Genomic DNA, 27,458 nt, shown 5'->3' on the forward strand with positions numbered 1-27,458 from the left:
TGCATTTTTAAAATGTTTCAGTGATTCAGTTATGACTGATTACTGTGACATTTCTTTATCAAGTTGCCTTATTTGAAGTAGAATAAAAATTCATGCACCATTTGAACTTTTTACTTACTTTATCTTTACTTATTTTCTTTTGTTTTAAACAAAACTTTTCATTTTCAATCTTCTAATTTAAAAGTAATATTAATTTTGCGTATAAAACATGTAAACTAATAATTACAGTCCTTTTTGTGTGTATAAATCAAAACAATGTTTCAATCAAGACCAATTTAGTCAAAGAAAACTTTTACTGTCATCTGCAGTAAGTTATATTTGGCAGTAGGCTCTATTTTTGGACACCCCTGCCCTTCCTCATGCTTACACGAACAGCAGCATCAAAGATCCCAGGTACAGAACAGAGCAGGCAACAATGTCAACAGAAATGACATTGATTAAGTCAGACACAGCAAGTAAAGTAGGAGCAGTGGTGGTGGCAGGTTGCAAGGCGGCTTGCAGAGGAAGCATCAAGGGAAAGCAGACTGAAGTAGATTAAATAATGAGATTTGCCAATTAAATGCATAGAAGGGAATCAGCTGAGCCATCAGCTGATATGGCCTGGCTTTAAGATCAGCTGCCATCAGTTGATGTAGGCTGGGTTTGTGAGCTGAGCTTGATTTCGTAGCCTGCTTAAACTAACGCTATGCTCAATTTTTGTGAGGGTATATAGAAATAACATAGTGATATGCAAAGTTCACATTTTCATAGTTTCTAATCCATGCCTTTCAATATGCTGAACACCTGCACAGTACCAGTAACAACAGGCCCAAAGTTGCTCCACTGAAAGATGCTGATGGTTTTACTGCCAATCTGATACAGTAGCCAAGGTTCAGTTGTTGTGACACTGTCACAGCACCACATTAATCACAGTGGTACTTTCTGCAGGTTGTCACAGCCTGAGGTGGTGTTAGAAATGAAGCAGGTCAGTGTCTTTGTGACATTTCAGTTTGTGTGCATGATTTGGTCCCATGAGACTTTGATCTTATATCCCGTGTCAATAGAATGAGAAAGCCTTTGTCTAATTCATTATCTAGTGAGGTTTCTTAGCACAAAGGTGCCCTAGTTAGCAAACAGGAAGGAGCTGAAATGTTAGCACAGTTTGTGGTAGAGATACAATACCACTGTCAGGGAAATTCCATTGTATAAGATATGCACGTGCCCATTAAAGCAGATTTATTGAAAGCTTTCTCTGTAAAGAACTCTCAGAGAAGTCTGTTCATGTCAGAGTCATTACCACATACATTCAGCACACAAACGCTCAGGCTCATTAAGGTTTCTTGCCCTACAATCATGATTAACTCGACCAATCAGATAAGATCATCTTGTTCGAGTCAAGTTACTTTCCTCATACTGCACTCATGGGGCTCACTGAACAATAAAACCTAATATAATAAACATTTCCTGTGTTGTATTAAATGAGATGAGAAGAAAAACAATAAGAACTTGGACAAGAAAGAAAGAAAAGTGAAGAAGAAAAGGGGGAGTGAATTATTAAGCCAAGCTTTGGCACGCTTATTGCTTTTGGTACACAGTGTTCCAAACAGACACATCTGGACGCTAGTTTACATTTACGGTATCCCTGTTTCTATAAACAGAGGAACAGGACATGTTGGGCACTGGCGTTGCTCTGTGGATTCGCATAAGCTCACAGCTGTATTAACACACTGGCATGTCGGATGAGTGTTTTCTGTGTCATCAACAGTCGATCTTGGAAAACAGAGAAATAATATGAGGAAAGGTATTTTATGGATGCATCTAATGTTCTAAATGACAAAAGTAAACATACAGGCACTAATACTTTTATTGATCAATCTATTATTTCTTAAGATTAGTCAATTCATCTTTAAATATATATTCAAAGCCCAATATAGTTTCCCAAAGCCCAAAGTGATGTCTTCACAGTGCTTATTTTGTTAAACCAACAGTCAAGAATTCAAAAGTATTTTACTTACAATGATATAAAACAGAGGAAAACAGCAAATCCTCACATTTGAGATGGAACCAGCTACCATTTTTGCTTGATAAACAACTCAAACAATAGTAAATAAAGGTAGTATTTCTAGTCTTTTTTTACAAACATATCTAAGAAGACTTTACAGACTACCTGAATGACAAAATGCTAAAAATACCGTCTCCAAAAATGTTCACACAGGTGACGACCCCGATAATGGCCTCCTCCTTGGCTCGCATCAACTACCCCAAAATGCACCTGTTCTGCTGCACGGCCACCTTCAGTCAGCGTTAGAGCGACGACAGCACAATAGCCGCATTGTTCTCATTACACAAAGCCGGGAGCAGAAGAGTTCACTGTGACCATCTAATACAGGCAGCCCTGGAAACTGTATCTGCATGTGGGCTTTCATACATGTGTGCAGCCGGTTGAATGCAAATGATCATGTTGAATGACTCAGTGCTCATAATGCAATCAAATGAAGGTGCAGCACTCAAATGGAAAGGGCCATAAATGATATTTATGTAACTTTTAGCCAACTGTTGATTTAAACACTGAGGTTTATGACAGGAGGTCAGAATGTCAGTGGATAATAGTGGCAGTAAGGCTATATAAAGCACTGGCCTAGTTTTTATGTATTTCACCCACATATACACACAGACTTGTTATGCTATCGGGTTGTGGGTGATTCTGGGTAGCCAAAGAGTTTCTGTGACTGTTTGAAATTTCACACAGTGAAAGGAGAATGAACAGTGGCTCTTAATTCAGAACTGAGAGAATACAATTAAACGTGAGAGGACAATATCTCATTTTGCAGATGTATTAGCACAGACCTGTTCCTCGAAATGGCCTAAAATGGGTAGTATATCAGAAATCTGCATGCCACACACACACACAGACACACAGACACACACACACACACACACACACACACATACTCATACACCATACTCCCTTGCATATTCTCATCTCATCTCTTTAGCAGCTCTAGATTCCTGTGCCGCCCTATTTCCCCTCTGGAGGCTCAGCAGCATCTTGTCCTGATCACGGTCAATAACAATAGATCTGTTTGTATAACTGGATGTCTACAGTGAGCTGGGTTCGTTGCAAAAAGCACTGGAGCTTGACCCACTTTCCAGTCCTGTGAACCGCATTAATTCACTCTGCCAGGTGCTTGAGAGGCTGGATGTCTGCTAAGTGAATGTACTGTACTGCTGCCTCCACACAGCACAGACTTGAACTTGAGATCTGGATAGAAGAGAGGAAACGACCTTCACACTGTTTGTGTTGGATTTGCTACAGTATGTCTGAAACTAAAATATAAAAATACTTGTATACTAATATACTGGCCCTAAATCCCCAAGTTAAAAAAAATCAGTTGTTGATGTTTTGAAACTCAACTGCAGTGGTGGAAAGTAACTAAGTACATTTACTCAAGTGCTGTACTTACGTACAATTTTGAGGTTCTTGTACTTTACTTGAGTATTTCCATTTGTTGCTACTTTATACTTCCACTCCACTACATTTCAGAGGGAAATATTGTACTTTCTACTCTACTACATTTATTTGACAGCTTTAGTTACTTTTCAGATGAAGATTTGACATGATGGATAATATAACAAGCTTTTAAAATACAACACATTGTTGATGAAACCAGTGTTTTCCAACCTTTTTGGCTTTTGACGTCTTACTAAAAGCAGTGTGTAGTCGGGGTCACATTTCAGATGTCAATGAGTTGTTAACAGCTCCTCCAAATAGTGGTTTTTCCCGCTAAACTTCTCACATGGTTTCATTTCAATAAATGTTCAAATGATCCAAAGTTTCACCAAAAATCAAAGATTAGTGAAAAAGTCCAAAAATTGAAAACAGATTTCTGTATCAGAACTTTGTTTTTTCTTCTTTCCTCTCCCATTAATCATTTCACAACCCCTCAGATTTATCTGGTAACCCTTTGGAGGGGCATGACCCCTAGGTTGGGAAGCACTGGACTAAATGTATATAAAGTAGTTGAAACTAGCTCCACCTCCAGCAGCTACAACAGTAACATGCTGCTCTAACACTGATGCTTCAGTATTAATAATCTAATGATGTCACATATAATAATAGTCAGAGGGACCAAACCACTACTTTTACTGCAATACTTTACATCTTGCTGCTAATACTTATGTACTTTTGATTAAGTAGAATTTTCTATACAGGAGTTTTACTTGTAATGGAGTATTTTTACACTTTTGTATTGGCACTTTTACTTAAGTAAAAGATCTGAATACTCCTTCCACCCCTGCTCAACTGTGAACATACATATATTGTTGATGACACATTACTTCTTGGAGTTCTACAGGGACCGAAACATTAGCTGAATGTACTGATTCCGTGAAGGTTTTGAATGCAAAATCATAGCGCAGGAATCTCCATCCTGACAAAATAGTGACGCACCTGCATAATAAATGTGCGAGTCTTTTCTTTTATCCGTGAGAGGCAAAGACATTCCTTAGAAAAAAATCACCTTGACTTTCTGTTGTGCGTCAAAGTATCGAATATATGAATATCTGATGACATTATGTATCTGCGGAAATATCTGCCGCTGAAAAGGAGACTAGCTGCACTGAGAATATTCATGCAGACTCTGCAACACATTGAGTGCATGTATGAACAATATTCCTACAATCATTTCCTGCTATGAAAGGACTTGAAGTCATTTTCAGTATGTGATGTGTGAAGCATTAGGAGGAGACAGCTCTCTCTGTCTCACATGATGCTGTGGTACTCCTTCCCTCAGGAGGTCTGACGCACATCTTTTTCTTTTTTTCATCGTCCCTGCCAATTTTTGCGTAGAGTACAGTGTGTACCCTTCAAGAACACCGACACGTATCCCCCATTATTGCCCCGAGCAGTTTGGCCCGTCAGTTTTCCTCTTCTCACTCTGTGGCGTCCTAATGGCCCAGCTACACCACAACTCCTCCCTGCAGCAGACATAATGTGTTTCTGAGGGCCACGCTGGGGGGAAAGTGTGTAACTGGCAGCCAAAGATTGTCTGCGGTGGGCTGAAGAGGCCGCAGAGAAGAAGAGGAGACATGAACCCTCACGGTTGAGGTAATAGGATGATCACATCAAGGGAAGCAACACCGAAACACAGCGCAGACTTAATGCTTTAATTAATTACCACATTAAAATCCTTAAAATGCCATCTACTCCTTCTCCTTTCTGCTTCCTACTAACATGAAGTTTTGAACTTCCGTTAACACACACACAGATTAAAATGCCCAGCATCTGTTTTCTCACACGCTCTCTTCCTGTGCAGAGAATGACCTTGAGAATCTAAAGGGAGATTCATCTCAGTCTGCCTCTGACTCAGGCTCACACATACACATATTCATGCGGCGATGTTTTAATTCTTTGTGCAACAGCCTGTGAGCACGCTACGTAATCACTGAACGTACGCCAAAGCATGGGTGTCTGCGCGGGTGTGTATGTGCATATGAACGAACACTCAGTCATGAGTGTATATTGTCACAATGAACGTGTTGGAGGATCTCTTTCAAACAACAGCATGTGTGAAGACTGAGGGGGCTTCGGAGAACAACTCATAATAAATTATCCAAAAATCTTCACCGTGAATACACACCATGACCTGAGCACGGATGTCACACTTAAAATAAAACAAAAACTAACTGTGCCGCAGAAAGGTACAGATCGATTATGGGTCATCGAGTGACAGACTTGGCAGAGCAACATCGGTGATTAAGTGTGAATCTCAGGAACAAGGTGAAGACACTCTGTGCAATTATGTTCCTGCTCTACTTTCCCCAAAATGACGGCTTCAAGGCTCCTCTGAGTCAGAGAGCTCACCAGAGGAAAGGAGAAGTAATTCATCAAAGGATTAATGAGCCTTAACACTCTAAAGAAGGAACAGAGCACTTCAGGCTCATAAAAGCACTTTCTGCACATGAAAAAATATTAAAAGAGCAAGCAGTTATTGTCATTTCACAACAGGGCTGTTGGTTTATTCGGTCATCAGTGTGGTATGCCCTTTTTTCACCTTATTTAACCTTATTTAACATCAAGTGACAGAACCTTTAACTACCTCTGTGTTTATTCAAATATGCTTCTCCTGTCATATCTGTCTTCAGTATGCTGATGGACAGTCCTTCAGGTCACACACTCAGATGCAAACACGCCCTTAACATCTTAATCTTGTAATGTTTTCTCATTTCTTTTCTATTGGTTGCATGCATGTGTACTTGTGCCTTCACACGTGTGTTCACAGGTGTCTAATCCACCTGTATTCAGGACCATTCCTCCTGTGAAAGATGGTGACAGGAGTGAGCCCGTCTGTCAGTTTGCACACAAAACTTTATTTAGTCTTTAGGCCAGTGGAATGACAGAAAAGCTACCTTGGGGTCAGTTAAAGATGACAGATGCACGGGCAAAGTGTCAAAATAGCCAGATAATAAAGCTGTCAATAAAGCATGATGATAATGATGTGAGGCTGAAGATGTCAAATGAAGGTATTTGGACTGCAAATGAGAGTAAATATTTGGGAGGCTATTTTCTGTGCGCACATACTGTTCCTCTTCTCTTCGTGTTTACTTTTTAATATTCTACTCCAACCTGAATCAGGCTGCACGTGCACAGCAGTAATTTTTTTCAGCCCAGCTCCCTCATTCATCACTGGGCTCTTGTTACTTGCGAGCTGACAAGCTAAACGGGCCAATGTGTCCTGCTGAGGACTGTGAAGAGGGCAGAGAAGAGTGGTGATTACGACAAGTCACATCAGAGTCAGAATCATATCCGAGTCACACTTTTCATTTTTGTTAAGCATATAGACTGGAATTCCACTCCAAGCTATGGCACATTTTTACATGGTACACACAGTACTGCTGCTATAATTTTCAGTATGTGAAGCAAGACTTGGCAGCGGCTCCATCTTGGCCACTCAGTAACCACTTCCACAGAACGGAGCTCCAGCCCAGGCCCACAATCAGCCCTCAAGGAAGCTGTCTGTTTATATTAAACCGTAGAGGCCCGACTCTGAACCTCACTCTACCTCCAGTGTGAGCTCCAGCTCTGTTCAGAATGGGCAATAAAAGCAGGCTAGACAGACAGACAAGGCCCCCGGGGAGAGGGAGGGAGTCTAAATTACCGACAGAGGCCCAAAACCATAAATCTCAACCATTGAACCCCATGTCCTCAACACAATCTGTCCAGTGCAGACTGTCCCTGTCTGTCTGTGAGCCTCTGTCATGCTTGCAATGATTTTATCTCCTTACAGACAGGCTCCCGAGATTTCTTATACAGAAATTTCATTATAAATAAATGTGTGTGTGTTTGTCGCCATGGACGCCTGAGCAATAATGATTCATAAAAATGAGGCTGAAGCTGAAATTGCTTGTCTCAGATATCCAGAGATCCATCTGCCCACATCTCCTTCTCAGATTTAACAATTATGTGAACTTCATGTTGTTTTAATACAAACAGATAACTTTCTATTCTGTATTATGGTCCCCCCCCAACCCACTTTTTAGTGTTTAATGGGTGCACTGCTTGACTCATTACGGTTTGGCCTCCAAAAGTGTGGTGATGACGTAATTATTTACCTTCTGCATAAGGAAGATGCATCAAAATTAATAACTGTTATTGAGAATGTAGCTGTCTGCCTTTCCTTAAGCTGTTTCCATATTTTTCCAATCAGACTAAGAATCAGAATAAGAATAATCGATTCTTATGTAAATGTTGAAAATAAGAAGCTAAAACCTATATTTACCAAAACACATTGGGATATTTTGGACCGAAAACAAATTACCTAAATTACCAGCATTGTAGAAACATATTTAAATATAATTAGATTTGTTTTGAAAATTGTATTTTTTCTAATGTAAGAATGGTAATTGAGATTAGTCACAGTTTGGCTCGACTGGCTTTATGATGTTGTTAAGCTGCAACCAGAAAAAGACTGTTCTTCCTTCCAACACTATAACACAAACAAATTAAAAAATGTCCTCCTTCCCTCTCGAATCAAAATGTTCCCACTGAAACATAACAAATGTGCATTCAAGTGCAATTTAGAATTTTTTTCACTCAAAAGTTTTGCACGTGAGTAGAAAAAAAACAACTTCTCATTCAGTGAAAACAGGATAATCTTGGAGTTTAAAGTCTTACCTTAAACACACACGTCTATGGTCACATGCATGCCAGACGAAAACACTTCTATCCTCTGTTATTACTGCAACACCTACTGCTGTTTTTCTACCTGTCCCTTATATGCACACATACTGTGCACATATGCACACAGCCATACATGTTAGCACACACACACTGTTTGTGGACTGGCATGTGCACGTCAATCCTCAGAAATGAGAGTGGAAACCAATTATCTAATGTTACGCTTGAGATCAGCACTGGAATGTAAACAAGGTGAACGGGGGGCATGAATGAGAGATGGAGAATCAAGATTTAAATATTTTCCATCATGTTCCCTGCAAACTATGACTACCTGGCTAACTTCACAGTCTAAGAGCATATGACTGGCATTCCTTGAGGAGGAGGAGGTGGAAGGGGTGGACTGCTATTGTCATTCAGTGCCATAGTACACACCACCCCCCCTCTCAAAACCACCACTGCACTGCCATCCCCCTACTACTGTTGACATTCAGAGGTATGCAAATGAATGAACATGTTGGAAGGTTTACATTTCAATAGGAAAAAACAACCTCTCTTCCTTTGTGTGGGTCAAGAGCTGCTTGTGCCGACAGGCCAATACAATTTCCATCGGTCATTGGAGATGCAAATGTAATTGCAGATATACACAAATATGTGAAGAGATCTGTGAAAAGATCTGCAAATTGATCTGCTTTTCAGAGTTTGCACTGTTTTTGTGCATCTGCAATGAAGTCCAACAACCAGGCATTACACTCCATTGTTTCTTAATTTATGAATAAACATGTGGAGCTGCTACCATTTAAAACCCCACCTGCCAGCTGTTGAGTCCAACTTTGGAGTATTACATGAAGGTTTTTGTGGAGCAGCCACACAGCTTTGAAGTAAGTACAAGATTAGTAAATCAAAGACAAGAGCTCAATGTAAAATAATTGGTTCCTTATAATCACCTTTGCAGACAATGATTAAAGGCAATGAGCATGATAAGTATCTATCATGATGCTGATAAACATATGACCGTGGGACCTGAGGGCAGCCCCAAACTGCCGCAGTTTCTCTGATATCCCAAATGACTGTCCTTTGTGGGATCAGGCCTGGGGGCAAGCGACGGCTGTATGCCTCTTCTCAGCTCCACTGTAAAAGGCGAGGCCACCTCGGGAAATCAGTCCTCACTTCTGTGTCAACAAGGACATCCTTCTGAGACACCCTCCTCCTCCAGATTTCACCTGCCCCTCGTCCCCTCCGCCAGCCCCCAATTAACTCGACATTCCACTGTTTTCAGTGAATACCCTGAATTCTCTCTGACAATTGTCCACACCCCAGCTAAGGATTACCCCCCGTTTTACCCTCTCTAACCACCTATTGTCACCTCTGTGTGAGTGACACTCTGAACCCCAAGTCAGGCCTTGTTCTGCTCTGTTGTAGCTGTAATTGCAGGCCTTCACTCAAAGGTATTTTAATTCACCCCCAGCCCTCCCTCAGGGAAAGTGAAGGAAGCAGTGGCCTGAAGGCACAACTGCACAGACATCAGAGTGGAGTTCATACATAAACATTGTTATAAGACAAGTGATGTTGGATCCCATCTGTAAATATCTGGTGCTTTGACTGCTGCTGTGAGTCACTCAACATTTCTGGGTCTCTTATGTATCAAATGAGTGAATCCTAGCCCTTCATTACAGGTTCAAAACACCTCCACAAGCACCCCCCCTTCACCATTAGCTACCTCGCCTGGTTGCTAGAGGAGGGAATGATGCCTTTTATCTTTCTGTGTTACAAATATGCTGCAGCGTGGGTTTAGATTACAATGGTGACACCTCACTAACATCATTCATTAAAAAAAGCAGGAGCCAGAGCTTCATTTGCACTCAAAAAACGGTGAGCAGTATCGAGTTTAAATGTCATCAAACACAAGTATGCACAGTATTTACCCACTGTTATCAAGAAAACAGGCTATCCCATAATGTTGCTGGGGTGGAGTTCACTGTGGTGGCTGTGATGTGGTTAGAGGGACAGCTGTGTGTGTGTGCACACCTAGCAACCATGCCTGCTCACGAAACCTGGGCACTAATTTCATATTTCAGCGCAGCCGCCTGTCATCAGCACTCTTATCAAAAATACATACCAGAACATAATCACAGAAGGACTGGATGCCAAAATACCTCAGAGCACATGAGCACAAATGAAAGATGGGAGAGGGAGAAGGAGGCATGTGGGGGGTGTGACAGAGAAGGCAGAAAGAAAGTGGGACAAAGACATGATACAGGTTAAATCAGAGCGGTGGGGTGTTGAAAAAAAGCAGCCGCTGAACCAATTTGTCAAGTGAAATATCAGCAAATGTTTTCATCTTCTGCAGTTTCTTCTAAAAATAGATTTCACCGCCCTGTTGCCATTCATGCATTGGACACTGAAATATTGTGTGATTGAATGTATTTCAGAGGTCTCATCACTTCAGCATGTTGAGGACCGATAGCTCTGACATCCAGTCCTTTCTGCATGAGTTCTTGTGAGCTATGTGTGTGTGTTTGGGGAGGGGGGGGGGGTGCATTTGTACAACATTAGCAGCCATTAACCCCCTGTGTGTGTGTGTGTGTGTGTGTGTGTGTGTGGACAATTCACAAGTTTAGGGACATGTCTGAGCAGGTCACCAGCTGTAACACAACACTGGGTGGTTGAACAGGATCCATGTGCATCCTATGATTCCACACAAAAAGATATGGTTGAGAAACGTGCAGAAAACATGCAACATGAGTGAGGAAAAAAAATGGGCTCTATTTTTAGGATGATTATGGCATCCATGAGTAATACTCAAGAGATAAAGGCAGACTATTTGTAGTTTATTTATGGGAAGCTAGCATTATAGTATAAGAATATTTTTGTTTTTATGGTGCTTTTTATTGCAATATTTTTTTTTCTTTTTTTTATTGTATGACAACAGTCAAGTTACTGTATAGAAAGAACTTCTTTCCCCCCCCCCCCTCTTCTTCCTAAAAGAAAGTTTTGTCAAGACATCCAGGTAGGGGTCCCACCTGTTGCAGCAGCTTGTGTATAGCTTGCATATCCACGTGTAGGTGGAGGGGGGACACGAGGGAGGGGGGAGGCTGACCAGCGTCCAATCAGATCTGAACGCCTCTCCAGCCCTATAAAAGCCGCGTGCGCTCCTCCTCTGCAGCAGTGCCCGCGGATCCCTCTTCCTCCTCCTTCGTGTATTTTAACTCTACTGAGAGACACAGGACTCACTTCACCGATTTCATCTGAAGATTTTGTCCACAAGCTTTAAAAGATTTGAGAAAAGAAGATAGTTTTGTCTTCATTTTGCTTTTTTTTGAACGGAATTGACAAACGGACAGTAAAAAAAAATGCGTCTGATCCAGAACATGACGACCATAGCGGAGTACGCAGCACCTGAATGCTCGGTCCCCAACCGGGTCATTAAAATAGCTGTGATAGGAGGCAGCGGAGTTGGGAAAACAGGTAAGAAAATGAACGGAAGCGTAGCGTCGTAGTTTATTCACAGCTCATCCATAGAGTGATTTATTTTGTTTAATTTTATGCCGTTTAACATCCTATATTTTGTCTTTATTTCAGCGCTCGTAGTGAGATTCTTAACGAGACGCTTCATCGGAGACTATGAGAGAAACGCTGGTGAGTTACGGAGCGATATATATATATTTTTTTGTTCAGTAAGAACCCGGCTAATTTGTCTTTTCAAGACTGTGAAACTTGTCGGTTTTAAAATGGTTTTATTTGGCTTTGTGTGTGCAGGTAACCTCTACTCCAGAGAAGTCCAAGTGGATGGAGAACAAGTGACCATCCAGGTTCAAGACACCCCTGGTGTTGAGGTAAGAGCTCTTTTTTCCCCCCCCTTCTCCCCTGAACTCAGACAGAAACTAGACAGATTACAGTTTATGTTCCCACGGCTGACTGTAAGGTAACAGAGCTGACCGGGTTCAACACATGAAAATCTGTTTAAGAGCTGTGGATAATCCAATATAAAGTTAATATAATCTAATTCTCTGACTGTTAAAGTCATCTAAGCTTCTCTTGACTGGGCACCAGTCCAACACCAGTGTGTGTGTGTGTGTATACATATTTTTTTTTTTTTGTCCTGCTAGTAGAGCCTTTCAGTCTGGCTGTCTAATCTCCTATTTAGGTTAATGGATGTCTGAGGCCAGGGTAAATGATACCCTGATCTACATCCAGACTCCTCAATCACCCACACCTCTCTGTTCTGGAGGAGTAACCCTATAGCTCTTGTCTGCCTCAGTCAGCATTCCAGTCATTACAAAAGATCAGTTGCATAAAGTTTGGGAATGTTTAATCTGGCATGAATTCACTTCCATTCAGTTTTAGGACAGAAAAGTTTGAATGTGTCTCAAAGGAAGTGCTGTATTTTAATCAGTTTTTCCTTCTTTCCTTCCCAGATGGCAGATAATGGAATCAGTCTACCTGATCATGTGACCTGCTCCATCCAGTGGGCTGATGCAGTTGTGCTTGCATACTCTGTGACAGACCGCCGCAGCTTCGACCTCATCGATCAGTTGCACCAGCTGGTTGTTCGTGTCGGCGGCGCCAATATGCCCCCGGTCATCCTGCTGGCCAACAAGGCAGACCTGCTGCACCTGAGGCGTGTCGACTCCCAGCAGGGGCCTTTGCTGGCAGGAACGCTGGGCTGCTCTTTCTACGAAGTATCTGCTAGTGAGGACTACAGCCAGGTGCACGGGGCTTTCCACAGGCTGTGCTGCCAGCTAGCCAAGCAGCCGCCGCCCGCACCCAACTCCTCGCACAACTCTGCCAGCGCTGCCACAGAGAAGAGGCGCTCGCCCCTCATCCCCAGGCCCAAGTCTCCCAACATGCAAGATCTGAAGAGGCGTTTCAAGCAAGCGCTGTCAGCAAAAGTCAGGACTGTCACCTCGGTGTGAGGAGGGTGAAAAAATGACAGTGGTCCAAGGTGGCCGCAGACAGAATGAAAGCATTGAAGGTGGAAGAGAAATGAGGACAGAGAAGATGCTTCTCAACTGATGTCCTGTACCAGTAAGGCTGAAGAAGGCGGCTGTGAGATGAACAGTGGTAGGTTCTGTAAAGCAGGAGGTAGATGAATCTTTACAGAGTTAATGACCTCTAGGTGGACAGGTATCTATCCTTGTCAGACACCATGTATGAGGAGAAGCCGTGAGGAGGTTCATCAACTGTTCAGGAGTAGAAAAGACACCAGAGAACACAGAGGCAGCCGTCTGAGGCCAACTGAATCCCAGACATCCTGCATATAAACTCTGAAACTGTTAATCAAGCTCTCCTGGCAACAGCAGCTCTGAAGGACTCTTCTACTTATTTTTAGCTGTGCTGCCTATTGTGGCTGTTCTTTTTCCAGACTGCCACAACATGGCACCACTAAATGCTGGTATTATTATACCAGACACTTGAGCCAGGGCTCTGTGCAGCAGCATATGTGTGTATGTGTGTACTCAGTCTCTTGTATGTCAATATTTGCAGTATATTTTTTACATGATCCAGAAATATTATTGTGCATGATGGAGTGATGAGTGGAGGGGGGAAGGGGGAGGGGGTGGTAGCGGGGCAGCAGACACCGTATGTAGCATGTGGCGGTTATTATCACTGATGCACTTTAAACAGGAATAGTCCAAAAGGGCCTATTGTTATTTATTTGTTGGAAAATCACATTTTGTTCACAATAAAATGATGAATTGGATTATGTCTCTGATTTTTTTTTTTTTAAATCATTTTGCACGGGTGTATGCACTGCAGGAATGGCTAGAAGCACCATCAAACAAACAGTCAAAGTCTACATGGTGTCCTTGGCTCCTATGACAAACATCACTGCTGCTGTAAAGATGATGACGCACATAGAATAAAAGACATGAATAAACCATTTTCACTTAAAATGCTTTTATAACAGCAGCGATGATTAGCATGAAGACAACAGAAGCATGACTCTACAGTGGCTTCTCAGGTCTCGCTTCTAAAGCTGAAAACCTGGTGAAGTCCTTGACCCCAGAAAATCAATTTAACGAAAAAGTTGTTGAAATAACCTGAGTGGACAGCGACGGAGGAGTTCATGTTAGTTTTCTCAGAGCTGACCTTGTTTTATTAGGGACTCATCCGAGAATCGCAATCTCCCAGAAGATAAGGAGAAAATGATATTAAGCTCTTTTCCAATTAAGTCTGAACGTGTGTTATTACGTTCAAGATGTGTTTATTTACAATTCAGAACTTAATTAGTGAATTCTGAATATCCAATTTCTTTCTATCAGATATGATAGGGAGCCACAAAACCTGAGGATTTACTGAATTATTTCTCTTGTCTCTCTGTTTGACTAAACGTGGGAGACTCTTGTTACTCAGAAACGATGTAGGTGGCTGAAATTACTGAGCTCTTGCTGAGGTGATTCATGTCAGCGAGAATAAAGAGAGTCCATAGAGCGAGAAGGAAGGGGGAGGGGGGGAGTGCCGGGAAGGTGTAGGCAAGCTCTAGGTGTGACTGAATTATCGTCCGTAGCAGACAGTTATTCTGCTCTTATTTGCCACCATGTGACGTGGCGAGGTGAGAATGGATGCTAACAGAGAGTGTGTATTCTCTCCACCACAACAGCACACCTTCCTCTGTTCACACCTTCACTTGTAATGAGTTCACACATGCGCCCTGCTTTTAATCCTGGTCAAAACGGCTAACAACTGAGTCTGATGTTCTGAAAATGCAAAACAAAAACCACAATCACAAGTGTGTGTTTGAAAAGTAGATGATTTTTATTAAGATTTGATGCAAGCGTGCGTCGTAGTTCTACACCTGTTGCAAAAACTACAAAGTGGCTTTTGACAAACTTTGGCAGAATAAGAGGGACAATGTCAGTCACACATAAAAACATTCATTTTCTTTATGCTCTCCAAGAAAAATAAGCCCAAAAGCGACTATTATATAATAATTTTACAGTTCCCTTCAGAATTAAATCTGACAAAACACATCCACATAAACACACAGGAATGTTTCATCAACATGTTTCTTAATTTGTATAAGATCTCCATGATTTCCACTTGCAGCTTTTAACAGAGAATGTCATTAATCCAGCCTGACTCACACCTGATGAGGTGCTGAGATGTTTGCCGTGCATGTGTCCTTCCACGTGTGCATGCAAGCATTTCCATGTGATGGCCTCAGACACCGATATCGGGCACCAGTCTTTGGGAGGTGAAGAGCAGGTCGGGGATATCTGTTGGCCTCAGCAGTCTGGTGGACAGAACCAGCACCTGGAGCGGAGCACAAACACGCCCGTTAAGGTTAAAATAGGTCACCGTGTGTAACTCGACACCTCTAAGTGAAGAAGACATGTGAAAATTGGTAATCAGCAAGGTGCATGAATCAGGCGCCTTGGCAACTGCTAAATTTTTATTGGTTACATCTGATTACCTTCGCCAAGGGGACTATGCTTTGTTTTTGTGGCATAACATCTCAAAAACAACCTTTTAGTTGGGGATACATAACCTAAAATCTCTTTTTTGAGTATAAAATACACTTATAGAATTAAGAATGAGAAAGAAGTTGTGTATTTACCTAGTTTGGGGGAAAATTATGACTAATGAGTGATATGAGTAACTGTGAGCAGCAGTGAGTTAAAAAGTAATGACATCAACAAAGGAAAGAGTTTTCATTTATGTCACAGATTGCATCAGTGATGGATTTTAAAACATATTTTGTGGTTGAAGGCTTAATTAATGACCATCATGAGGGCAAAGGGACACTCGCTGTTTCTCTTCTAGTGCATCGCCTGATAAATGTTCCCAGTAATTGCACCATTAGACAGAATTCTGCTGCCTATTTTTATTGCACTGACGGAGCACAAACGTTGAATAACTGGCCTAAATCCCTACTTTCTCACATGCTGCGTAGCAGTTGGCATGGCTGAAAATTAAAAATATAGGAAGGGCGAGCCTTCAAACATCACACTTTCACAAGTATACAGTTGTGAAGGTTTTCTGATCCTATACAGCTATGGTTGTGGTTTGATTAAATTTAGGATTTTAGGATAAAGAAAAAGATTAAAAACAACTTGGTTACTGTCACAACTTCATCTGGACTCCTTCACAGTGTTTCTTGGTTTTCTTTTTTATTTGTTCATAAGAGATGAGCATTAAGTGATCAGTTTATTAAAATGCTCTTAGTTAATATGGAACAAGATGTGCATTCAACCACTGTATGCAGCTGTGATTGTCAATGTCACAGCTTTTAATACAGACTTACGCCGTGTTGGACGTGCTGCCGAAATCTCACTAGATCCAACCTAAGATTGCTGTCGAGACTCTTACATAAAACGTGACTCAGGAGCTTATTCAGACATGAGGCCCGCATGTCAACGTTTACGTGATGTGATACACGTCTGAAAAGAGATGTTAGAATTCATTGTGACCTCTGTGAATCCCTTTGTTCTGTGCAAATAAGCAAACCTTCGGTACAAGCTTTTTACATTCACAAGTCAAGAGGGGGTGAGAGTTTGACACTTAAAGGACAGATTTTAGGTAGAATATCACCTGAGCAAATGTCAGTGACAATAGATAGAAAGTTAAACAATGGCTCAAGGAGCAAGTGACTGAATTTTGGTGTGGATCCAAGACTTCTTGGAAGTGCTTTTTTAAAAACATGTTAAAGATTTGAACATTCTTCAGTACTTCACTTGAATGAGAAAAAAAAACAACCCATATAGACATACATACACCATGATTTTCTTTTGATAAGTCTATTTTGATGCAGATCTGGACCCAGATGTGGTTAAAAAAAACTTGAGCACTGTTTCACTGCTGTCTAGTTAGAATGAGAAGCACAGTCCTCTTATGTAGTAAAACAGAGCAGCTCTGTTCCTCTGCAGCAGTGTTGCTTTAACACTGGGTCAGCACCTAAAACTGGCGGTGAGTCTGTTTATAGTGGCAGAGGACGTACGTTTCCAAGGAATTCTGCCCAACTAAAATGTGCAGTTTGGTTTCAGTATGTTGTGCATGTACAGTACAAAAAAGTGCCAAAGTTTTAGGCACTAAAAGTGAGGATGCTAACAGAAATAATGCTATAAATGGTTTTTATTTACCCATTAACTTCATACAAAGTGCATAAATCAGAAGAAATGAAATCATTGTCATGCTGCAGAATAAATTTGGCATCAATCAGACACCTCTCTCATGGTATTGCATTAAGAATAAGAATCTAAACATTTTCAGCAGCTAAAACGTTTGCACAGTACTGTATGTGCTGAGGTCAGTGTGTGTGTGGGCCAGCAGGATATTATATAAGCTTGTCTTTATTCAGTCTCCCTGATTACAGATGGAAGGCTTTGATCCTGACCGAGCCTTTCATTGCCTCTGGCCTCGTTCTCGAAGCCTTTTATTAAGACAAACCCATATTACTCAGCCTGATCTCCCTGTTTGCCCTCCTCTCACCCAGAGAAAACGTATTCATCTGCATGTTTTGCAGTTGGCAGTGTGGATTGCATATATAATCAGCACTTAAACTCCCCCCCCCCCTAAACACAAAGGCAGAAAGACACAACGTCTCATGTATGAAATTATGGTAATTAATACAAAGATCAGACTGCACCCTCACTTCTACACCTGATGTGAGCCACCTGTGTATGTAGGTCAGCGTTTATGTTCATTCACTCACATTCTTTGCCGCGCCCAGTAAGAAATCTGTCAGTATGAAATCTGTACCAGGCCCAGTATGAAACATGTAGGATTTATTTTCATTTGTAACCTGAATGTGTATTTTAATGATCATTTTACAGTTTGACACGTCTACAGGGACAAACATGTTTTTGGAAAAAATTCTAATGAAACAGCAGCAGCAACATGTAGCTTCTGAAATGTATGTTGATGATTCATCCACACATCCACACGCAGTATCTACAATGTTTTCAGTGATAGAGATGGAGAGTCACGCTCCATCACTGTTTTATTGTATATTTTGTGTTTTCATTTGTCAGAATCGAACACTGAACTATCACACTTTGCTTGCTGCAAATTTCCTGCACTGGCTGATTCTAATAAAACAACAGCCTCACACACAACCTACCACAAAAACTCCATCATCTTTTCTGTCTTTCTAACTCTGATTCACTTACTTTTTTGCAAGATGAGGACGTAATATTCTGATCTTTTACTTAAGTAGAAATAGCAAAACCAAGTAATATAATTAAAAGTACTCATGATGCAGGCAGAATTGCCCCTATCAGTGTTATATTATTAGAGATCATAATATATAATTATTACTGATGCATTAACCTGCAAAACAGAATTTGAATGCTGAAGATGGTTGGGGTAGAGCTAATTTGAAATATTTTACACACGTTTGGGTAGATGCATCATACGTTATGAGCTGGTCACATGTTTTGTTTGTCAAATCTTTGCTTATAACGCATAATGGCATAGAAATATAAAGTATCATATTTGAAAAAGAAAATTAAAATACTCAGCTAAGCTTTTCCAAGTCAACACAGTACCTGCAAGTCTGGCCAGTATCAAAAGAAATCTAGTCTCAATACTTGTTAGCATGACATAACAAACAGTTAACACATGTAAAATGATCATATCATTTTAGAACCACAAGTTCCATTAAATTAAACGTACAAGTAAACTGAACTTCAATTAAGTTGTATCAAGATAACTTGATATTTTATTGTTTTAGCATTCATTTAAAACAAAGTGATTCTGTTGGGGAGATAACACACAGTAATACTACTTTTACTGCTCGTCTTTGGGCTGAGTAAACCCTGGTGTCTTGCCCCGTTTGGTTTGATCCTAAATGATCCTTTTACTGCTTTCAGAGGAACTTGAGACATGAAAGAACAGTTAAGTCCAGCTCAGACGCAGTGAAATTGTTCTTTTCCCCCCACAGGCCTTTTACTACACACAGTTAGCATTATCCACGAGGAGATCTGAAAGACTTCACCAGCCCTCTTAAAGGGACAGTTTGAGAGATGATCCCTGTGTTTAGTGATTTGATTTGCATTGGGAGAGTGAGAGAATGTGCCAAGATACAAATGAGTAGTTTGTGTTGTCAGATTTATAAATTGTGTACAAATGTTTTTCCTCTTTCCTGAGGAGCTGAGCTTTGTACACAAGTAATTGTGAAGTAGGAAATGCAACCACGACTATGTCGACATTTGACATCTGTTGGTCACTTGGTAGTCGCCGCATGTCGTGTTTTGTCAACTCACCTGGGTTCCTGGTTTGTGAGTGGTGACAATCTCCTTGATTAGACGAAGCTCTGAGGGCGTGACTCCACCGACCAGGAAGAGGAAGAGCAGAGGGTTGTCGCTGGGATGTGGACGACTCACCTGTGGAGTTGAGATAAGACATTGTGATTGGTCAGTGTATTTTTTAGGTCATGTGAGGTGTTGATTCTTTTTCCTATTATAAAACAGGTTTGTGATAAACAACACTTTGTCCAGGAACATTTAATCATTTCCTCTTCATATAACCATCTGCGGTTGAGTCTGTGTCTTGTGGCTGAGTCACTGCTCAGCTGGACACTCGTGATATTGTGGTGATGCTGATGAGAGTGAACTCCGCCGGGACACAGGTCGCTGCGACTACAAACAAAGCTCAGCAGATGATTCTCACCCTGGTGTTATGATGGCCGACACGTGGTCATGTAAGCAGGTGTACACACACACACACACACACACACACACACCTTCATACAACACAAGCAGACACATAAACAACAGCACCACATCACCTGCATGTGGAAGCTCTCACTAAAGATGTGTTTTAACAGCAGGGTGAGGTCTGGTGTATCTGCTGTGCGTGATTGGCTGTCCGGGGGAATAATGGCTGTGTGCTATTGGTTGGTCAGCTGCACTCAGGACACATCCGCAGCCGATGAATACTAACCAAGCAATCAGAGCGGCAGGGGGCGGACCCAAGGCGAGAGTGGCTGTACACGTGAAACACCAGCAGGCTGGGGTGAAGCGTGTCAGGCATGATTCAACGTGGGTTTCTCGAAAAAATGTGTGAACAAACGTTTTCTCGTGTATTCTGCTCATGTTATGTTTTGTGTTTTCGAGATGGATTCGGCGGCACTTGGTGACTTCTCAGACACACCAGCACCATGTGCAAATAGACCACCACCTGCGTGTTGTTGAAGAGTCTGAACCATGTGCACTGCCATGGGACACACAGGGAAGGAGGGGCTTATGGAAGCGTGTGGAGAGGGGGTGTGAGGGGGTGTGTGCGAGATAAAGTGTAATTGAGGAGAAGAAAACATTATTCCATGATGAAGTACATCCTCTGGCTTTTTTTAGAGGTGCAACCCACTCGTTTTTTTGGATACATATTATTTAGATTTAAGTGCCTCCGATAAATTTCCATGTTTGTAATGGAAATGGCGTGTTGCCAGTGTTGCTCACATTGTGTGAGAGGATCAGTATATCCTTTATGACTGCTGCCCTGTTCTCCTGATCCACTGTCAGACATCCCAGTCTTCTCACATGTACATTTACTTAAGTAAATACTTTTACTCCATTACATTTATCTGACAGCTGTAGCAACTGATTACTTTTCAGATTAAAGTTTTACATAAAAAACATAAAATATGTTTATACAAAAACAACTGATTGTTAAATATTAAACTAGTGGCTTTCAACCTTTTCGTCTTGTGAGCTTTTGTATAAAATGAGTGTGTAGTTGTGGCTCCTCGTTAAGTTTCCGATGTCTATCAGTTGTTTAGCAGTTCCACCAAAGAGACATTTCCTGCCTAAACTTCTCACATGGTTTCATTTCAATAACTCTTCAAATGAGCCAGTATTTCTCACGCACACACACACACACACACACACACACACACACACACACAAATCAAAGATTAGAAAAGAGTCCAAAAACTGAAAACATATTTGTGTAGCCGAACTTTTTTTTTCCTTTCCTCTCCCATTTATCATCTCACGACCCCTCAGATTTGTCTTGTGGTCCTATGGAGGGGCCTGACCCCTAGATTGGAGAACACTGGACTAAACTAGCTAACTGTATATAAAGTAGTTAAAAGTTTGCTCTTCCTCAAGCAGCTGCAACAGTGATATGCTGCGTATACTATATATATTGATGCAGCAGTAACAATCTAATTATGTCATATATAATAATATTTTGGTCACAGAGGCCTATTTTCTGCAAAGAAGTAACTCTACTTTTAATACTTTGAGTAAAATTAGCTGTTAATACTTCAATAATTGCACTTAACTAGGGTTTTCATTGCAGGACTTTGACTTGTAATGGAGTACATTGTTGTATCTGTGTACTTTTTCCAACACTGTGAAAAGGTCACTGCAAGAATTGTAGACAAAGTGGCCTCATCTGCTGAGCAAAATGTTAATGGTTGGATGAATCAGTAGTGCTAGTGAGCAAATAACAAATTGTGCTTCATAAAATGTGAGAAGTCCTGTAAACTTTGGACTTAAAATGTATGTATTAGGTGTAAGGTTGAGAAACTGTGGCTGAATTAACTTTTGAAGGATCAGGGGTCAGACTGCTAAACAGAGACTAAACATGGGACACCAAGCGCACACACGTACCCAATTAGTTACAAACAGTTATAGGTGACAGTTTAAGCAGCGGTGCACAAGCTCACAGTGGGTCATAACCCAGAATGCAGGGTCTGCAGAGTGTTTAATGATATAAAGTATGAAGTACACAGAAGGCCCTGTGGTTAAAAATAGATGTTTTATTGGCGTGTCTTATTGCATGACGGGTGTGCACTGTGCTCCTATAGAATACTCTAAATTCAGGTTTATAGGTTTAGTCTGTCTGAGTTGGTGGTTCGTGGGCCAAGTTTCTTAATTTGTGTAAAACCAGGTCATGGTTACACAACCGGTCTTATTCCCCCTCCTGGGTAATCATCAGTTTAAGCAGGCCCAGATGTTGGATAATCAGACTGTGGATAGTGATCTGCTCTGTGGTGGATATACATTACCCACAAGCCCCAAGCTACATGTCTGTTGCAGAGAAACATTTGGCCAAAATATGAACATAACCCAAAGATTCAGGTTTCTGGTTTTTGACTCTGAAGATGCAGTGCACGTTGAAACGTTAGTTGTTTGCACCTCTGTAAATTGCTAAAGTGAATTGTGTGCTCCAGTATATTCTTTGGGTGCAGTCTTTGAGAAGTGGCACATTGAACGGTTTGTAACAATTTGTCCTATTCTGAGAGCACCGACCTCTGCCTGTGGAGAAGCTGAAGCGCAAGAGATTCATTCAACTCCAAAAGTTCAGGTCTTCGCATCTCCCCCTGAGGTATTCACAACATTAAAAAAACAAAACTGTAAAATAATGAATGAATAACTAAATGAATGATTTCACACATCATGGCAACGGTAGAATAGATGGGGAAGGCTGGATGTACGTGTATGCGGCAGAGGACGTCTCTTATTATTTTTAGGAACATGGCAGGTGAGGAGCTGTTTTTGTCCGGTGCCAATGTTCTTGTAATGTATTTAATATTCAACAAGTTTGCAAGACAAATCACCCGTGAAAGCATTGGCAAGGCAACTGTAATCAAGTCACAGATTCAAATATGTCATCCGTGGAGTCTTGTGATTGGTTGACTCACTCAACGTGAAAGCATCTTTTGTCAGATGGACGTAGCACTTTCCGTGCTTGTCCCTGCAATGTTACTAGGTCTTGAGGTGGGAAATTGGTGGTACAGATTTCCCTGAATATCGATCCCTGCTCCCATTCACACATGACCCCATGCAGGAAATGTTCCTGAACATTTCAGGGATAGACTGCATGTGTGAAAGGGGCTTTATACAACAGAAGGTACTGCAAATGTAAAAGTTGTGGTTACATCTTCTGTTGAGCTTAAGAATTTTTGTTCAACTTCTGGATGCCATGATTCTTGGTAAATGCACTGAAGACAGTTTGCAGTGATTGTAGGTGGAAAAACCAAGAAATAAAACATTTTTATTGCTGATCTTTGGCTCCTACTGGCTGGTTGGAGAAAGGGCAAAAGGGGGGCTGCGATCAGTTTAGGGGGGCAGCATGTTAAGCTGTCTCAGTGAAGAAAATTGAGATCCGTAAATGTGAAAAGAAGCAGCTGGCGACTCCATGTGGAGACACGTGGATGTTTGCCCTATAAAATGTGATCCTTGTGCAAAAGTATTGTGTTTTTCTTTCAGAATCAGTAACTGTGTAAACTGACAATGTTTGCTGTGCGTCAAAATCTCAAATGTGTGAGTGAGTGAATTGGCCCACTAAGGTAAACATAGTATACATGCAGACATGGGAAGCTTACTCAGCAAATTGTTAAATTAGGTCAAGTCCAAGCAATGGAAGAAGGCACTTCATTGTCCACAAAGGGTGGCTGGAAAAGGAAGGGTTAAGATGATGTGACAGAGTTGACCCCATTACATATAAAAATGTGTGTCTGTGTGTACATGTGTGTGTGAGCACTGTCTGACCTTCATGAACATGCTGAAGCCGGTCTTGAGCAGGTCGGTGAGGCCTCCGGACATGTGCTCGATGTCGGGGCATTCGTGTCTGTCAGGGTGGAAGACTTCCTCCAATATCTGCCGCAGGAAGGGACGATAGGTGGCCTGGAAAACACACATGAACACGAAAGTTAACACGCAAGACACCTGCACTGACAGGACTTTATTTATGTTTATATACAGACATGTATCAATTTTACAGTGAAATAAATAATCTTTACATAAATATGTGTGTATGGATGTGATGGAGGAGCTGTTGGTATGTCCTCCTTTTAGTCCCTGCATGTTTGTGTGAATGGCCGTGGGTGTGAGAGACAGTCGAGCTATTAACAGCTCTGCTCGGCTAAACAGGCCGCTGACTTATGAGTCACTTCAGGAAGAGTGTTGCAATCAGGTTAAAAAAAAAAATCCTGCATTGTTAGATGTGGCTGAAAACAGCACTTTGGCTCATCATTGAGCAAGTGTTAAAGGGGAAAAATCTAATCAAAGTTTCTGGAAAGAGATGTTGCTGCTCAATTCATGGTCCCCAGATGATGAATCCTGATGACTTTGATGATCTCCTGACTTCTCGGACCACCATGTTGTTAACATTCTTGGCTTTTAGTGAGATGTGAAATTTTTATTTGTCCAATACTTTGGTTTATGACTAAATAACTGCAAAATGAATGCCATTCCCATCAGCCTCAGCTGTACTTTGTGTTTAGTGCTAATTAGCAAATGTTAGCATGCTAGCACGCAAAACTACAGTGGTGAACATGGTAAATATTACACCTGCTAAACATCAGTATTGTAATTGTAAGCATGTTGGTATTTAGCTCAAAGCACCAGTGTGCTTAAATGCAGCCTCACAGAACGGCTAGCATGTCTGTAGACTCTCAGTTTTGTTTTCACAGCATTGTTGATATTTGAGACATTTGAATACTGAAAGTCTGTGACATTTTGGCTTGTTTTCGATGTAGCTCAGTGTGTATGTGCAATAAAAACAGTCATATTTTTCCTATGAACACCATCACATGACCTGACCTGCTTCTCCAAAATGGTAAACAGCACCTGCTTCACTTCTCCATAGTTATGAGCTGCCAAGCTTTCACAATAGGCATAATATTTTATTACTTTGAAATATGCCCTTGAAGGAGATGAACTGCAGAGCTTCAAATAAAGCCTCATAAATGCCTTCTAATATTCTTAGCAGCAACGGGGAGTCAGCTTTTTCTGCCCAGCTACCCAGCACAGAATGAACCATTTATAGACCTCAAAGCTAGCAGATCAAGAATTCAGTTTTTTTTTTGGTTCATGGGAGTGAACTACGCTGTCGTAAAGAACAATAAAGAGCCAGATAGGACTCGGCAGAGCTTTACTTTGAGTCATCTGAATAGCAGAACTTTTAAAACAATCAGGCTGATTATCTTGGAATCATTTTACATGAGTTTACAATTTACTGAAAATGTGAGTGAGGTAAGAAACAAAACTTTTCTTTTTTTGGGATGTTGTCAAAAGATCATCTGAGAAAAGACTGTTGAGTCAGGCAATAAACACAAACACCTACACACACACACGCAATGTTGTCCAAATGCTAATGCACCCAGGTGTTCCTGCCCACAAGTATCCTCTCACCTCAATATGGTGTATCAGTATGTATCATTCTTAACAGAAGACTCACAGCCTCCCACTCCTCTGGTCCCTGAGGAGCAGCCAAACTAGGCCTGGGGATATCCTGAATTACATAAACTAACATTTACAGCCAACAACAACACTTTGCTGCATGGGTCAGCCTGCACAAACTAAGCTAGGAGTAAACACATTAATGATTCACCTCCGGCTAAATAACATGTTCGTGCACACACATACATGACCAACAATATCGCAAGTATAAACGACCGATCCTACCCACAGTCACGCGCACTCCATTTTCATCTGCTTCCCAAAAAGCTAAAAGCAATCCTATTAAATCACCACCACAAACACCCACATGATAAAAACAATATTAGAATTAGTCATATGATAATGCCAGTGCTTAAATATTCCTCTGCACACACACACACACACACACACACACGCACACACACACACACACATACACACGTGGGTATCAGTTTCCCCACAGGTTTTCTTGGCATGAGGTGGATGAACAAATTAATTTTCCAAAACAACATGGTGACAACATCGAAAACACACACAGGACAGAGAACAGAACGGGCCGGAATATTTTACTGAGTCAAAATGATAACGAAGTTGTGCTGTGCATCTCATTTTAATCCCTTAAAACAATGTGCCAAGTTTTCATCAGCACGGGCTCTGTGCTTTTTTGTCTTTTAAAGGGTGAGTTCACCCAAAATTCTCACTTACCTCTAATGGTATGTAGCCATACAGGTAGTTTTGGTCACACACACACGTGCACACATGTGAAAATATTAAAACTGCCACAGAAGACGCTGCCGGTAGTTTTGCAATAGGGATGATTTGTTTGGTAGAAAGTTGTTCCAGTGAAAATGGACAGTGCATTCTGTGGGTTATTCACAGTAACTGATTCTGTTAAATGTATTCATGTAATGTATTTTTTTAACAGTATGACTGAAATTCTTTTCACCTCCATTGTAAAAGATAAGGCAGAAATTTGTGACACATATCTCAAAACCTGGGCAAATAAAAACTACAGGCATGTACAGATTCCACTATAGTATATGAGGAAAAAAATATTCTTTTGTAATTTGGATGAACTACCCTTTAATTATTATTTTTTGGGTATTTTATGCCTTTAATTATGTAACACCAGTACAGAGAGGGCAGGAAACGAGGAGGCGAGAGATGCAACAGGTCCCCTCCCTGAACTTAAAGTCTTTCAAAGGAAACAGTACTCACACAGAATGAAATTAAGTAGTTTTTTAAGGAATAGTTTTGGGAACTGCAATTATTGTGCTTGTTTGTGTAACTTGTGTTCTTGCTGAGAGTTAGATAACAAGATTGGTACCACTCTCGTTTTTGTACATTTAAGGATATGTTGGTTTTCTTTTTAGCCTGGTGCAGTGTCTTTCTGGAGTCTCCGCTGGTTGCCGGGCAACCTCATGGTGATGACAAGACTCCAGTAAGTCACTGGCCTGGACAAGAAAATGACCAAGCAACTATTTCTTTGAATGATTTATAGATGCACAGTGATGCACAGTGCAACTTCTGGATATAGACATTATAGGGAAATATGAGAAAAGATGTTTTTGTAAATTAGGTGAAATTACCGTCTTATGTCATGTTATGTCATGTATGTCTTCCGAAATCATGTTAATGTATCACATGTATGACATTATGTTCCATAATCAGAAGACAAAAATGAACACAGCCAATACTTTACATAGCTTCTATCAAAATGCCAATAAAATGCACTTCTGTAGGTGGAAAATACATCTAGTCAAAGGTGTGTATGCTTTCTATGGTGCAATAATAAGTCAGTAATACATATGTACACTGTATACACAGTCAGACTCAGATGATTCATTTTCTTGTCTCTATGGCTGCATATTGGTTATGCAACTCTTGCCTTGCCTCGTTGTTCTTAACAAAGATTTTATATAAGGGTGAGAATTCTTGCAGCAATAAAATAGCTACCATTAAGTGTTCCTCAGACAAGCAGGAAATGAAGCCCCTCCTCTCCGTTGAGGTCAATACATAGCATTAGACTCCAGCTGTTACAGGCTCCATCACTCAGATTTCATTGATGTATTTTTTCCAAGAAATTTGTCAGCGCTCAGTTACTCACAGCTTGACATGTGCTCAGGAAATGTGCGATTTTCATGCAGCTCTACAGCGAGCACACATGTGACAGTGCAAGCATACAGGAGTGA

General features: G+C 41.1%; 3 protein-coding genes across 3 annotated transcripts in view; 2 read left to right on the top strand and 1 right to left on the bottom strand.

Moving 5' to 3' along the window:
• The window catches only part of LOC121900313 (proteoglycan 4-like), a 676,357-nt gene that overhangs the window by 205,219 nt on the left and 443,680 nt on the right, over positions 1–27,458 (top strand). The window lies entirely within an intron of this gene.
• rasl11b (RAS-like, family 11, member B) lies at positions 11,314–13,856 on the top strand. The gene is made up of 4 exons (XM_042416583.1): positions 11,314–11,620; positions 11,735–11,791; positions 11,912–11,988; positions 12,571–13,856. Exons 1-4 carry the CDS (start codon positions 11,506–11,508, stop codon positions 13,066–13,068), a joined length of 747 nt encoding a protein of 248 aa, XP_042272517.1. The 5' UTR covers positions 11,314–11,505; the 3' UTR covers positions 13,069–13,856.
• The window catches only part of scfd2 (sec1 family domain containing 2), an 87,399-nt gene continuing 74,829 nt past the window's right edge, over positions 14,889–27,458 (bottom strand). Inside the window, exons 7-9 of the mRNA XM_042416542.1 lie at positions 23,596–23,730; positions 19,360–19,479; positions 14,889–15,409 (exon numbers count right to left, since the gene is read on the bottom strand). Of these exons, the coding sequence (XP_042272476.1) occupies positions 15,317–15,409; positions 19,360–19,479; positions 23,596–23,730 (348 nt within the window). The 3' untranslated portion in view covers positions 14,889–15,316. The remainder of the gene's footprint in view (positions 15,410–19,359; positions 19,480–23,595; positions 23,731–27,458) is intronic.

The sequence above is a fragment of the Thunnus maccoyii genome, chromosome 7 (genome assembly GCF_910596095.1).
Source record: "Thunnus maccoyii chromosome 7, fThuMac1.1, whole genome shotgun sequence".
Taxonomy (NCBI): domain Eukaryota; kingdom Metazoa; phylum Chordata; class Actinopteri; order Scombriformes; family Scombridae; genus Thunnus; species Thunnus maccoyii.

Coding starts and splice junctions, on each gene's coding strand:
- rasl11b (XM_042416583.1), top strand. CDS start 11,506: ATGCGTCTGATCCAGAACATGACGACCATAGCGGAGTACGCAGCACCT. Junction 11,621..11,734: donor CAGCGGAGTTGGGAAAACAG/GTAAGAAAATGA, acceptor TCTTTATTTCAG/CGCTCGTAGTGAGATTCTTA. Junction 11,989..12,570: donor AAGACACCCCTGGTGTTGAG/GTAAGAGCTCTT, acceptor TTTCCTTCCCAG/ATGGCAGATAATGGAATCAG.